Raw genomic sequence first — 15,162 nt, forward strand, 5'->3', positions numbered from 1 at the left:
CTGATCTGGCTTCTAAAAACCTTCATTGCCTAATTAAGGAGATGCCTTTATGGAAATGCTGAAATTGGTAATGCTTTTCCAGTATTAGCAGATACTTCTTGAACAGCAGTCATGGTGTCTTAAGAGATACAGTGATGGAAATCCCACCAATGGTCTCATATCTGAAATTTGAGAACAGGGGAAAACCATTAGTGTATAAGAAAAAACCAGGCATAATCAGCAGGTTCTTGGTATGTCTTGATTATTTTGGTCAACTCACAATGCCACTGTGGGACACTGCCCAGGAATGCCGATTACAGAGATGGTGCAGATCATCTCTGCAGTCCTGCACATCAACATTTGAAGTTGGCATTTTTCACTGCAAAGGATACATATGAAATTACTGGTTTCAAGCAAAAAAAGTTAAATCCTTGTGTTTTCAAAGACAACTGCAGTATGAAAACAATAGACTGAATAATCAGGTACACTCCTCTGTGGTTACAGGGCCAAGCAATAGATATTCAGTCCATAAGGTTTCATTAGTTATTTTCTGCGAGTTTAAAATGAGAAATGGAATCCAGCTGCTAGATTTGTTTTACTTCATTAAACTAGCACATATGTCTCACTTCAAAATGGATTAAGTCGCTGACATTAATCTTTATAAGTGATTTGTCCATTTTTTTTCTTTTATGGTGTACTTAAAATTTTTTTTTCAATATGAAACCAATCTGTAATTTTGGTCACCAGTAGATATCAGTATTTTTTTTCTTGCTTAAAAATATTTTCATAGAGATTTATTGAATATTAGCCAAAATCCTTTGGTTAGAATTTAGCAATGGCAGAAATTCATTAAAGGTTCTAGCAGTCTTCTTAATTTTCTGAGATTCGTGAACATTGAACCTCTGTAAATTAGACTTTATAAGAAGTACCAAATAAGAGTAAGGAAGCTGTGGGAGTGTAAAGGGGTAATATTTGGGACTATGCCCTTTCTGTCTTGGAAAAAATCAAAAATCGGGATTACTTTTTGGCTATTGCATTTAAAATAAAAGAACAAGTTTTTGAAAAATTACCAGTTTAAATGTGATCAGTGCTTTTTAATTGCCTGTGATTGTGACACTGTTTAGAAGACAAAAGTCTGTATATTTCCCTATGAAAACTTGTCCAGTAGAGTAGGAGATTTTTTTGCTTTGGGTCCTTGAGAGTTCTTACATTGAACACCCTTGGCCAATTCAAAAAACCATAATTTTTCCTGAAAATACCTAGGTTTGATCTGGAGATCAAATGGGTCCTATGTTTATTAACCAGAACAACTATAGCAAATTAGTACTGTTCATTATGGAGTTAAAATGAAAAACCAAAACAAAACAGCAAACCAATAAGGTAAGAATATTTTAAAATGGATACCATGTAATATTGGAAAATGAAGATGAGTGTCACATACTTCCATGTGAGTAATAGATGATGTGAAGTATGAGTTATGTTTTATAGAAGAGTTGTAACTCTAATTTGCAGTATTTTTTCTACTGGGCTTACTTTGTTTTTAGCAAGTTGTATGTATTGTAACATCACACAGAAATGAAGTTTCACACATTTAAATATCTCTGCTATAAAGGGAAATATTGCTTATTTGTGAATTTGTGGGCTGTTTCTGAAGTGATTATTCATCAGTCTGAATTAAATACAGTCAAAAGTGTGGAACTATACATAGGAAATAGATGTATATTATGTTTCATGAGTAAATGCTTGCTTTAGTTAATACCATCATTAAACTTCCCTAATACCATTTCTTCCTCAGTCCCCCAATTTCCAGTTTGACTAATGCGAAAACAAGGGGCAAATGTTAGGATCATCCTGTAGTTTTGTTCCTGTTTATTTAAAACAATTTTGCAAAATCCTGATTCCTGAAGTGCAACAGGAACAAGGATGATCAGAAACCCAGCTGGCCTGTACCAGCAGTCTGTGCCTCAGAAGTTCAGTGTCTTTGTTATCTTACAAGATCATGACTGCACCAGGTTCTGGTTTTCTGCTTTCAACACAAATTAACTGCAACTCAGTGTCTTAGCTGCTGATCTCTGTGTTGAAAAGCCTCTTAGTGCCCATGTCAGCATTATTTTATTGTATCATTAGGTTCATGGCCACAATATCTGTTGCCAAAGTGCCAGTGACCATTGGGCACTGCATATATGCTTTAAGAACCAGTTATTTTTAATTGCCTAGGCTGTTCTGACAGCAGCATTGCCCTCTTTTAATAACATGGAAGATTTCTCTGTTAAGGGATTGGAGAGGATGAAAAAGCAAAATCAGTTTGCTTGAATTTTAATGTATATATATATGTTAAGCCATCACCATATTCCTGTCTGAAATGATCTGTCTCCAAATTGTTCCTGCTGATGTTTTGGCCATCTCTATGAGATTACTTTCAGGGAATTTGTGGGTAGTTATCAATTTTTCTCCTTAATTTGCCACCGATACATTCTGGGTCAGTTAATGTTTCCTGAAGTTCTTCCAGTTCTGTTTTTACATTTGCTTTCAGATGCTGGAATGAAGCTATCTGAAGTTCTGTTTTCCAAAGTAGTCCTCTTTTAATGTTCCATACTATTTCTGTATTCAGAATACAACAAATTCAGAATTCCCTGTATTCTGACATTCATATCTCATCTGAAATTTTCAACTTTCAATACTATCAGGGTATGATAGAAACAACTCTAAAGATGTGTTTCTTGGACTGTATTCTCCTTATTTCATCCCATGATAGATGTATTCCACAAATGAATGGGCATACATTCCTTTTCTTGACCTACAACAAGCTCTACAGTTAAAATTTCCCAACAGTTCTTGAAGTAGGTCTGAACTTATTGAAAAGCTCACAAGCAAGTTAATAATGTTGTGGTTATAAGATTTAGTGGAAGGACTTATTTTTCAGCTGAGTTGCCCGGAGTTTTTTGGCTGATTTGTATATTTAGAAAGATAGACATAATTTGCTTGAGACTTTTCAAAATCAATGCCGTAAATTCAATGCAATCTGTAAAATACCTATTGCTTCAATTTTCAGTTATTTGCTTAAATTCAGCATTCTGGTATGAAAACCCTGTTCACTTCCCTCCCTCCTGTAATGGCTTCCCATTTCATGGAAGCCACTTTCCAACTGAGACTGATTTGGTGATTTATTTTTTGATCCTGCAGTTTTAACAAGGTTTAACAGATTATATTTAAGTGAGGTGTTGGGCTACATTCTGACCCGCCCCTCCATCTCTGTGTATACAAGTTTGTCTTTATGACAAGGTCTTCCACCATATCAAGATCAACCGTATTTTTTTACATTAAAACAGGTATGTTTTAACTTCAAAAGCTTTTAAACTTTTTGATTTCTCAGTATTACTAGATCATTCCCTTTGGTTTTTTGTGTAAAATAACGGTGTGCCTTTTTTTTCCTTCTTAGCAACAACTTTCGTTTTTTTCTACAAAGGTTTATTCATTCTTGTGTTTGCAACATCATCCACAACTTTAATATTTACATTTGTTTTCTGAATCCATAAAACTACACTTATATTATGTGGGGAGAACTTGCAGTATAAAACCCTAGTAAGACCGTGCATTTAAGTGGTCAGTGTATGAAGTTCCTATTTCTACTTTTTAATCCATGTTAGCACCTGTGTTTGTTTTATGTTGTGTTACTTTTTCTGCTTGCATACATTGCCTAGTATCGGTATGCTCTTGGCCACTTTTCTTTGTTTTTCTTCATAATACTTCATTCCTTTTAGGATTTGCAGTTTAGAGTGTAACTGCTTGTTCTGGGGCTTCAATATTTGGGTGCTTAAGTTGTGAAATGCTTCTAGACTCTGTTCTGTGGAAAGGTGCATTCAAAATAAAACCTTTTGAAAGCGTTCCAGGAAAAGTGTTCAAAAATACTGCTTAGTTTTGAAAATGTGTTTCAGAGTTGTCTTAAATCTCTTCAAGGTCAGCTTGATGGGGTTTGCACACCTGAGTGACTTTTGTTTTATCTTTGCTTTCCTCCGCCTCTTCTCCTGGCTTTTTATTTTAATTGTTTGATCTTTGACTTTCTAATATGCCCTTGCTTCTCATTCTGCAAAGGTACTGGCATCCTTTTGACAATTGCTAGGCTTTATTATCAACAGAATTGATGTCTAGCTCATTAACTGTCGAAACTGTACAAGTTACCTACACTTAGTGCTGGAAGGTGAACAGGATCGTTTTCCTCTAATGGATGCTCAGCAGATTTGAAGGAATTTGTAGAAGTCAAATAATTCTGCACTAATGAGATCTTTTAAATCTTTTAGTAGTGATAAATGGCTGCCTTCACCCCTGCCTATACACATCATGTACCATTTTTATTTAGCTGCTTTTAGCAATCAGATATGTGGTAACTTCCTTCACTTTTTTAATGCAGAAAATAGGACCTGTCACCTCACAGAGATGTCTTGTCATGTCAGAGCAAAATATATACAAGAAATTCAGAAGTTCAAAAGTGCTTTAGGCTAAGTGTCTCTCTCAGCCTCTTCAGCAGCAGTCTCTGCATACTTAATAGGAACTGAACAAACCCATTTTATAAAGGTATTTCTTTCCTTAGTGAAGAATAAGAGATTGATGTAAAGCTTCCTCCTCCACTGCTGTTGGCTATATTAAAATTGCTCAGTCATCTTTGAATAGAGTGCTCAAGTATACGAGACTAGAATTGCTAAATCATCAGATTAAAAGCATTACCTGGTGACAGTTGTTTTGCCTTGTAAATTCTCCTGAGCATCTATACTGGTACTTGAAATATATTTACCAAATTTCTTGCCTTGTGGAAGCTTCTTTCTGCTCTGCTGTTCCTTCTCTTCTTCCCCAGTTAAAAAAGGTACATTAGATTTACTTGGCCAGAGCCTGTTGTGGGGAAGGGACGTGCTTCCCCATGTATCATACTCACATAGCTTGGGAGACAACTGTCTCAGTCTTGCTGTCAGTGAAAGATGCTTCAGGCTTTCCATCAATATAAAAATCTGCTCATACTGCCAATCTTGCTGATATTAAAAGAAGGATCTGAACCCCATACTTTTTTTTTAATTTCATTGCTTGAATCATTAAGGTTGAAAAAGATCTCCAAATCATCAAGTCTTTGACTGAATACTACCACACCTGCTAAACAATATCAAGAAGTGCCACATTTGCTCAGTTTTTTGAGCACTTACAGGGATGGTGACTTCACCACTGCCCTGGGAATCTTATTCCAATGCATAATCACTCTTTCAGTGAAGAAATCCCTCCTAATATCCAACCCGAAGCTGGGATTGACAAAGATTTTGCTTTTAAATAAAAACTCACTTTACACACTAATATTATCAACTACAATACCAAAATCCTATCTTAAACACATTCTAAACAAAGATCTTACTCAGACCAGTTGGCAACATAATTAGAGTGATTCATCTTTAATACTGGCTTTCATGAATAATAGCTGTGGTACTATATATATACCACATGTCTGTCTTTAGTATGATTGCATTTATTTAGAATTCTTGTAAACTGTGAGCTGTGGAGAAAGTATTCCTTGCTGCTTTTTATTCACTCAAGTGAAGAGCAAACAAATGGCACTTTACTGCAGTATGTTGTTGCCATCCTAGGCTACTGTCCTGTTATACACATCTGTGGTAGGATTTATGAGAAGCACTCGAAATTTTTCCAGAATTTTTTCCACATCTTTTTGTCTTGTTACAAAATAAGGTCTAATTTGTTAATTTGCACACAGTGCTGGCTCTTGATTTGTGAAAGCAGGGTAATGCTATGGCCTTTTGCTGAACTCTCAGAAATTACACATAATATATTATGAAAACTCAGTTCTTTTTTAAAGTAATAACTGTGCATCTGAGAGTAGAACAGAAGTAGAAATTCTCCCTAATGGAAAACAGTACATCATACTTTATTACTTTGGGCTTCCTGAGGAGCAAAAAGATTATTGGAAACCATGCCTTATTAGAAACATGGGCTTTGTAGTTGTGGGGGTTTTTTGCATTTATTGTGGCCTTTCAGTACTTAATGGGGGCTTACAACAAAAGATGAGAACAGACTTTTCAGAGGGCCTGTAATGATACGGAAAGACTTAACTTTTTAAACTAAAGGAGAGTAGATTCAGACTCAAGGTGGAATTTTTTACAGTGATGTTGGTGAAACACTGACAGTTTGCCAGAGAGGTGGTTGACATCCCATCCCTGGAAACATTTAAGGTTGGGGCTCTGAGCAACCTGATGTAGCTGAAGGTGTCTCTGCTCACTGGAGGGGCTTGGACTAGAGCTTTAAAGGTTCCTTCCATCACAAAACTGTTCTATAATAATAGAAAATGAATGAAAATTCTGAGTGAAGCCTAAAGGGAGAAATAGAGCAAGGAACTAGAAGGACTGGACAACTTTGGAGACGCTTCTAAATAACTGATGTGTTAAACAGAAGCAAAATTCTTTTACAGTGGTATGGTAAAATAGTACTTTAAATATTTTATGAGTTTTATTTGAATGGGATTGTTGAAATAATATTTTGTCCTGGATTCTTAGAAACAAGGCTCTGATAAAATTGATACTTATGTCTTTAAAACATGAAAAATATTTGAAATGGTTGTTGTGATTTTCAATATTGAAGAAAATTGTTAGAATATAGGGAAGATGTAGTGTTTGGTATAATGTTTGAAGCTGGCAATTCCCAGTGAATTGTCTGGGCTTAGAGGTAGGAGATTTGCTATTACTTTCTTTTACTACTGCTATTGGTATTACTTTCTTTTAGAAATGCTTCAGGATGTCTACAGAATTGGCATGTTTTTGAAAATAAAGCTGTAGGGAGACTTCAGTATCTATTCCACAGCTCTGCTTTGTCAAAGTAGTCATAACAGATGATGGTAAGAGGGTAAGAGCTTGGCTTATTTAACCTCCCAAGGGAAGGCTGAGAAGGTAGGCTAGTTCTGAATATGTCTTAGGATTGATTACTGATAAGAGGATAAGGGAGTAGGGAAAATGTTTTTACGTGCTTGTAAGGTATGTAAAGACAGGAAAACATTTCTAATTCTGCAGCTCTGCAGTTCAGCAGCAGTGCTCAGGGTTTAAGATCCTCCTGCTCCTCAGCTCTGGGCTTTCTGAGGCAAGTTTAATAAGCTCACAAAGCAGAGAGATGATGTATGCAAGGCACCTACAGATACCAGCAAACTGGTCTCATTAGGGGGAAATTCCTATACACTACTTTGTTTTTCTCTGGTGTATTACAAGATGGCTTTTTGCTCTGCTTGGACGACTCAGTCATATCACAGCAAACACATTACTGTTGTGGTTTGCATTTCACCCCAGTTCCGTAGCTGTTTCTATGTCATACTTGCAAAATCATGGCACACAGGACGTATAATTAATAGTGCTGAGCAAGGTCTAGTTTGAGTTGTGTTCTAAGAAAGCGTGTTCTCACAAAAGAATACACTCAGGGCAAGGTTTGGTTATGCTTAGATGAAATTCTGTGAACTATTTTGTAGGAAAACAAAGCAAACACAGTTCTGCTAGAGGGTCATAGCCTAGCCTGGAAATCCCATTTTGTCTCAGGTGGATCTCTGTCATCCTGCGTGCATTCAGAAGCCCATTTTGGCCTTGTAATCTATGAAACCTTAGCATTTTCTTTTGGTTTTACTCTGTTCAGTTTTGTTCTCTATAAATTGCATGTTTCTCATATAGGATTTGGTAGATTAATATAAAATTGCAGTGGTGCAGAAAGAATACAGATACTTGTTTCAGGTTAACAATTCCCTTTCTTAGTTCCTAATTCTTCTATTCTGAATTACCTTTTCTTTATTGGATATGCTAGTCATCCAAGTTTTTTCATGTTAATGAAGAGAACTTTCAATATTTAGATTGAAGAACCAGAGTTCTCTTGATGATTTGGTGTGAAATTGTGTTGCTAGCATCTTCTTACTTCAACTTGCATAAAAAATACTAGTTGATTTTAAGGTACAAATGAAGCTGTGTGAGTCTGTGTCTATAGAACTGTCTTGAAAACATGGATCTAACCCTTTTATTCACACTTTGGTTTTTTGTTTGTGTAAAGTTTGCACTTGTGATCTGGGGCAGGTATTACTGATCTCACTGTGCTGATAGAGTAGGTAGTCTTTGGAATAAAAATGTCTTACAGACCACAAACAATTGTATTTCTTGGTTTCGCCCTTTAAAGTCAGCTCAGTTGTGTAAGTGGTGAGGGTCATTTCTCCATCTTCAAAAAGTGATTAAATTATTTTATTTAGATTATAAGATATTTTACTTGTGTCATATGTAAAATGTTGGTATGTGTGAAAATCCATGTTGTTTGTAACTATGGAAATCAATAGTTTCAAGCTAGAATAACCAGTGAATGCAGTACAGGCCATGGATGCATTTGTAGGAGAGTTTTATGAGCTAGACACAGCGTGCAAGTTACATTTCATTACCTTGACCACACGTGCCCTTCCACTCCTCAAAGCTGACAGCAGGTACATTTTGCTTTTTTATTCTGTCCTTGTACTGAAGGTAGAATAAATAAAATGAATATGTCAGCCCAGTTCCACTAGGTTCAGAGTAAAAAATGAGAAAGGAAAAACAACAGAACTCCTCCTGTATATTTTGAAAGAGGCTGTTTTAGATCTATACAGTGTGTTTTAAGCATCTCCTTTATTAAATTAGAATTGATGCATAGTTAGAGGTGAGTGGAAGCTATGGATCATGCAGGACATGCATCTTCTTGTTTTAGAGGAAGTTGGGTAGAGAAAGAGAGCTGGTTTGTGAGATATCCAAGAGAAAAGATACCTTGTAAAAGTATTGGATATTAGCTCAAGAGAGAGTGCTTTTTCTTTGTCATCACTCCTTTGCTCTGCATAAAGGAAATAGAATATATGGTACAGCTACTTAGATGACATAATTTACTTCATATCTTTTGCATGGGTAAGTGCTGTTTTTATCTATAATTAATCCAGTTTCAGCCTTCAATGTGATAGAGACACTGAATGTACTATTATTAATTACTTTTTTCTTTGTCTGGATCCTATTGTACGTGATATACATGGCTGCCTAGAAATACTAGCATAACTGCAGGTTTTGTATGCATATAAAAATAAATGTTCTTTTAAAGACAGAGGTCTGCCCTTTTAATCTTCCTATCTGCAGTCCTATAAGTAAGCATAATTTTATGGTTTTACCATAAACTTATCTCAAAAATAAATAAATAAATCTAAGTAAATAAAATCAATAATGGTGACACTATACCAAAGTAAATTTTACCATTGTCACATTTTAGTGAAATACAAGATGTTGAGAATACTATGATTAAGATTTGCCACTTCCACAAAAAACTCTGAACTTTTGTTTTTTCAGTAAATTGAAAACAACCAGAAACACATTTGTTAGGTTAGTTTTAATTGGAAACATAAATCAGAAATGCTGATTTGAAATGCAGGTCAATACCCAGTTCCAAATTAGAGTTTTGACATTGTTTTGATTCTTTTTTATTTGGGTCATTCCAATAGCATAAATCATTATTTTTTTATAAGGTTAATGCATTCCTGAGAAGTACAGTCATTCCTTAGAGCAAAAGAGATGAATATGAAATTTGGAGGTTTTATGTATTTCTAGGTGCTGTGCTTAACTGCCTTTAAAAATGATTTAATGTAAACTTGACAGAGTCAGCAAATAGTGTAAACTTCATCTTAGAGCTTTTCTTAGAAAATAAATTATTTTTGTGTTTAAGTGTGGATTTTGTGTTAATGGCATTGTTCACGGAAAGCATTCATCAAGCAGGAATGTTTGGCACATGCAAGGTTTAAGTGGAAAAGGATAAGGGCGTGGAGAAACAGGAGCACCCCTGCAACTCAAGGTCCTCTTTCTGGTTGTGGGAACAACCAAAGCCTCCTGCCCAGGAGTTAGAAATGGAATTTAAGGAGAAGACAGGACAGACTGCAGTGATCAGAGCAGGGCATGACCAGCAATGTTACAAGTGACCAACTCCCTTTTTATCTGGTACTTACCAATGATTTTTCCTCCTTGTTTCAGCTAGGATAGGGGATGAGGGGGGTTGAGTGAGCAGCTGTGTGGTGCTTCATTTCCAGCTGGGCATAAACCACTCCTCAACCCACCATGATCCCTCTTCTGCTGGCCTTTTGCTCTCTCCTAAGCATCTCATGGTGAGGTTTTGTGCCAACCCAAAGTGCTGTTCCCCTGAATGCTGTGGTGAGTGCCATGCTCCTGTGGGCAGTGACCTGCTGTCAGACTGTCAGGTGAGCAGGGAGCCTCTCCCTTCTCTTTAGCTGCTGTCACACCTGGCCAGAGTGATGCTGCAGTGAGGGATAGGACTTGTTGGTGGAATAACGTACAGTGTGTGCATTAAGGGATGTATCTGGATCCAGCTTTTCTCATGTATTACAAATCGTGCAGTTTGGTTTATCAGAAGGTTGTGCTTAAATGGTCTTTCCTTGGAAACCACCCCAGAATGATAGCTTATGTGCTAGACATTGGGTCTGCCACATCAAAGAGGTTTCGAGTACCAAAAGAGCAAAGGAACTTAGGAGAAGTATTTTCCTTTGTAGGAAAGCTTCTTTGATCTTTCAGAAAGAAAAAGAATGCTAACTCCTCGTTTTGATTTTTCCGTAAATCCATTCGTTTTTGTCATGATGCTGGTGTGACAGGTCAAAGGTCAGCTCAAAGTAAAGAGTGTTAGAACTCTCACTTAAGCTGTGTGTGACATGATTGTCCAGTGGAAGCCTCTGCAGAACACCCCTCATTATTTGTAAGTACTTCTTTTACGAGATTTTATGGTATGGCCATGAGACTGCTATGCTGTATTGATTACATGGGTTCTTATGCAAAGCATTTAACTTGAAGTCTGTTAGCTTTATAACTAAAAGACAATTAAGAAATGACAAGTTGGAAGAAGCACTGTCCCTAACTTGCAATTCACCTTGTTTCATGCCATCCTAAGTCATCTATTCCTCAGGGCTACTTGCCAGTCAAAACCAATGAAAACTAAGTAGTGGTTCCAGAATAATTTTTTAAAGATTAATTGATGTTTAGGAATAAAGTACATATAATTCAAGTTTAATGGGAACATTTTTATTTTTCTTCAAGGAATTGCCTACGGTTCTGCTTATTCATCAGATCGACAGGCATGAAGGTGCATGGACAATATTGCCATTAATGAAAGAGTAAGTGTAATGAATGCCAGTTATTTTCTGAGGTTTTTGTAACCAAGAATATATGTTAGTTACTCAGACCTCTTTTATATCAGAAGCAAAGTTTTTAATGAGAGTTGCTAACTCATATATTTAAACTTTTTTACTTTTCTTTTTTTGTTGTTTTACAAAGCACATTTCTGATCAACTTCATTACATCAGAGAAACCTATTGAAATAAAATAATAATAATATTAAAATTTAACTGAACAACAACCTTCTTTGAATCACAGTGCATCTTAAAATTATTAGGGAAGTAAACTAGTCTAAAGAAGCAGCATTTTTAAATATGTATTTTTCTGTTTAAACTCCTTACAGTTTAAGATGCAAAGCATTACAGAAATTTTGATCTTTCAGATTACTTGACTGAATAAAGTGGAATAAATTTAAGAATATATCATGATACTTATTTGGGGTTTTTATTGCTTATAGTGTTTGTAAGAGGTTTTATGTCTCAGTAGGGAGAAGTAGGTTTCAGCATCTTTAGATGCTTATATGGCAAATTTTCATATTAGTATGATCAGAAAAGACAGGTAATCTCAAATATCTTTCCTTCTTAGCTTATACAGGTGGCTCCAAGGAAGAAATGCTGCATTTACATGGTAGTATCTTGCAAACTGTCAGGAAATTATTTTAGTAATCCTGAAGCTCTGTGGTACTGAAGAGTATCTTTTGCCTGAAGCTTGCATTTGAAATCTGCAGCCTTCTGAGGTTTAATTTAGTTAATACAATTTATTAGACACATTCAGGGTGATGTTTTTATGTCAGAGTGGTTGCAGGACAGGATACTTTTCCTTTTGCTTTCCACTGCTTTGTGTGTAGAAAAATGTAAATAGTGCTTGTATAGCAGCTGTCTTAGAGATATAGGCAAACTCTGAAAAATAGCAGAAGAGATTTGAAGAAAATTGAAAAACTGGAAGATGATGTTCAAACCATCAGTCATCTTTCTTTTTTTCCTGCTTAGCTCCTGTTTCAATGACCTTGTGGTTCCTCTTCTGAATTATTTATGTCTTGGTGACAGGGTTTACAGATACAGCTCTTAGAAGATAGCAAAACTAAAAGAAAAAATACAAATGTTCATTTGCTTGAGAAAGCAGAAGAAAATTGTTTAGAAATCAGAAGAGGAATCTTAAGTAAAGAACTTCCATATTGAGATTTATGGCATATGAGTGTACTGTGTGTACTGTTTCACTTAGTACTTTTGGCAAATGAGGACATGGAGTGGTTTAGAATCATGTTGATGTTTTGAAGCTTGTTTTGTTTTCTCAATGGACAAAAGAGGAAGAAGAGAGTTCAGCTCATCCTGCAGCAGCTGATGTTGCTTTTAACTGTGGTATAAGATGCATCTGTATCAAAAAACTGCTTTCAAAGAATAGATTTCTCAGTCCTGTAGATGTCAGCATTTTTAAGGAAGTCTCTAAGCAGTGGTGAAAATTCTTGATTTTTAGTTCTTTGGCACATGTTAAGTTGGACAAAATATTTAATTTCAGAAGATACAATCAGTAGATGTCATACACAATATCCTTATTGTGCCCAGAAGGCCTGCTACATTTCTTCTCAGTAACCATGTTCATTCAGCAGAGCAGAAATCCATTTTTTTAAAAATTATCCAAAACAGGATCATATCTGGGTATCTTCAATGTCTCCTTGCAGTCTGAAATCCAAACCTTTTGCTCTGAGGTCTGCGTAAGAATCTCTTGGACATCTTAAGTAGCTAGCCTTGGGAATCATTCTGTTTGCCCATCAGTAGCTAGATGAGCTGCTCATTATTTTTGTGAACTTGTGTACTATATTCACAGCATGCAGTAAATCTTTTTGTAGGGGTTGTTTTTGTGTTTTCCCCTTGCCCTTCGCCTGTCATGTAAATCCAGACATTTCTGTCCGGAAGTTCTAGCTGAGCACTGAAATGTGAGGGAAAAGCCTGCAGACTTCACAGGGTATTAATTATGGTACATATCTAAGAACATGAGGTGTATCTGATACCCTTTCTGTGCTTGTTTGGAAAGTATAGAGAGGCAGCTAGGAAGTGTTTTTCCCCCTTTACTGTGTATTGCTTTCTTGGCTGAATGGCAGAGAGCTGCCTGGATTTCAGTGTTGACTATGCACTGACTGTAGGCTGAAAGGATGAATAATGAGTTCTTCTGCCTACTGGAGTTTAGCAGATTAAGTGTCTTAAGCAGAAAGCACTGAATAGTCAAATACTGTTGCAAGACACAGAGGAAAGGTAGCTTAACAGGAAGATGACTCTCCTGATACTGTAAAGAAAATTAATTTTACCCCAGCACAATAATTGGTCCCAGGTGAAAAAAGACTGAACTAGTTCAACGCTTGGCAACCATCTGGTGCTTCTAGCATGTTATTGCAATACCTGCAGAGGCAGGTAACACATTTTCTAGCTGAAGTATTTCTCAGTTGATGGGTTTGGCTTTTTGAGAGGGTTTTGATTTGGGGTTTTTTTTAGGCAAACATAATTCTCTAAAACATAAATGATCCAATCAACCTTTTTCGCTTACTTCTGCTGACTTTGATTTCTGCTATTTCTTTTCATTGCTGATTTTATCAGTAGAAATTGTTTTGGGGAAAGCAGACTATGATGTTTATAGATACTAGTTTTCTTTTCCCTCTCCTCAGATGATTTGTTAAATTGAAGCAATGTAAAAGTCATGCAAAGGAAATCGGACAAATAAAGATTGCAGGTTTTTTTCCATTAGGATGTTATTAATTAATACAGCTCTGTTTTGATGAGTAGTGGAAGAATTAAGGCTAGAGGAACAGAGAAACAAGGGATGACATTTTTCTGAAGGAGTCAGGAATCCTGCATTGAGATTATTGCTATCTTTGCAAAGTCCCTTCAGTCTGTACAGTTCCACTGTACTGGAAAAGCTAACGAAGTTTTTAGGGTGGCAATGATCAGTGTCCAACAGCTGTGAGAAAAGCTGTCATTTGGCATTTTGATGATGGTTGCAGTGCTGTTAGATTTTCTACGGCAAATGTTGGGGCTTCTTGGAAGATGGGGAAGGTAACTTAAACTGCTGTCTGTGGACTTCTGAATTTGTAGGTGGCTATTAGACCTGTACATTTCTGAATGGAAATTCTTTATGTATCTCTGTTCTCTTCTTCCTGTAATAAATTGTGCCTTATAAATAGATAGCAGCAGAGTCAGTTTATCCATTCACAGTAGTCCTTTGATGTGTAATTCTATATCAGTAGTAAAATTTTCTGCTTCTTTGTAAATGAGGAATTGATTGCAAATTACTTATATTTGGGGAATGTGCCTTGAATTTGCCATTTTTGTTCATAAGCCTCCTTTTTAGTGAAATGCTGGTTTCTTTTTTTAGCTTCTCTGTTACCTATGGTAGGAACGCCTCATGGATTTTCTTCTGTGAAGAAGATACAAGAATACAAGTCATAAAACTGCTAGAAACACTCAGAAGATTTGACAAGTCTAAGGTGAAATAAAAATCAGATATTTGACTCTTTTTTTGAGTGTGATTGAGTGTGTTTTGCCAAATGTTAGAAAAGATGTGTCCAAACACCTTAAAACAGGGGCACAGATTTCTATTGCTGAGGCTGAGAGCAAGGTATTTAACATGAAGCAGTGCAGATGCCTGTACAGCTGTTGAAGAACTGTTAAAATCCAGCAGAGAAATCATTTTTTCCATGAATAGCCTGAAAATTATGTACCATAAATAAAAAGATGAATATAGTCTGTTTTGTGGTCCCTTCTCCCCATTTTCCTGTCTTTTATCAATTCTAATTATCATCAGACTGAATGGCTGAGGCTAGTTTGTCTGTGATGTAAAATAGTGTAGGGTGTTTTACTTGCATTCTGTTTCTGATCTGTCTTGGTGATTAGTATTCTGTACCTGTTGGAAAAAAAAACAACACTGAAAGACTTGCAGAACAAAACAGAAATACAGTCACCAAGGAGCAAAGCAAATTTGGCAATGCCAACACATGAAAGGTGATAATATT

At 36.1% G+C, this 15,162-nt stretch overlaps 1 protein-coding gene across 4 annotated transcripts in view; it reads left to right on the plus strand.

Moving 5' to 3' along the window:
- Positions 1–15,162, plus strand: part of B3GLCT (beta 3-glucosyltransferase) — a 49,882-nt gene that overhangs the window by 15,735 nt on the left and 18,985 nt on the right. For all 4 annotated transcript variants that reach the window (XM_063394759.1, XM_063394757.1, XM_063394758.1 and 1 more), the window contains 2 exons: positions 11,085–11,161; positions 14,526–14,637. In XM_063394759.1, coding sequence (XP_063250829.1) covers positions 11,085–11,161; positions 14,526–14,637 — 189 coding nt within the window. The remainder of the gene's footprint in view (positions 1–11,084; positions 11,162–14,525; positions 14,638–15,162) is intronic.

Source organism: Prinia subflava, chromosome 3, assembly GCF_021018805.1.
Source record: "Prinia subflava isolate CZ2003 ecotype Zambia chromosome 3, Cam_Psub_1.2, whole genome shotgun sequence".
Classification (NCBI taxonomy): Eukaryota; Metazoa; Chordata; class Aves; order Passeriformes; family Cisticolidae; genus Prinia; species Prinia subflava.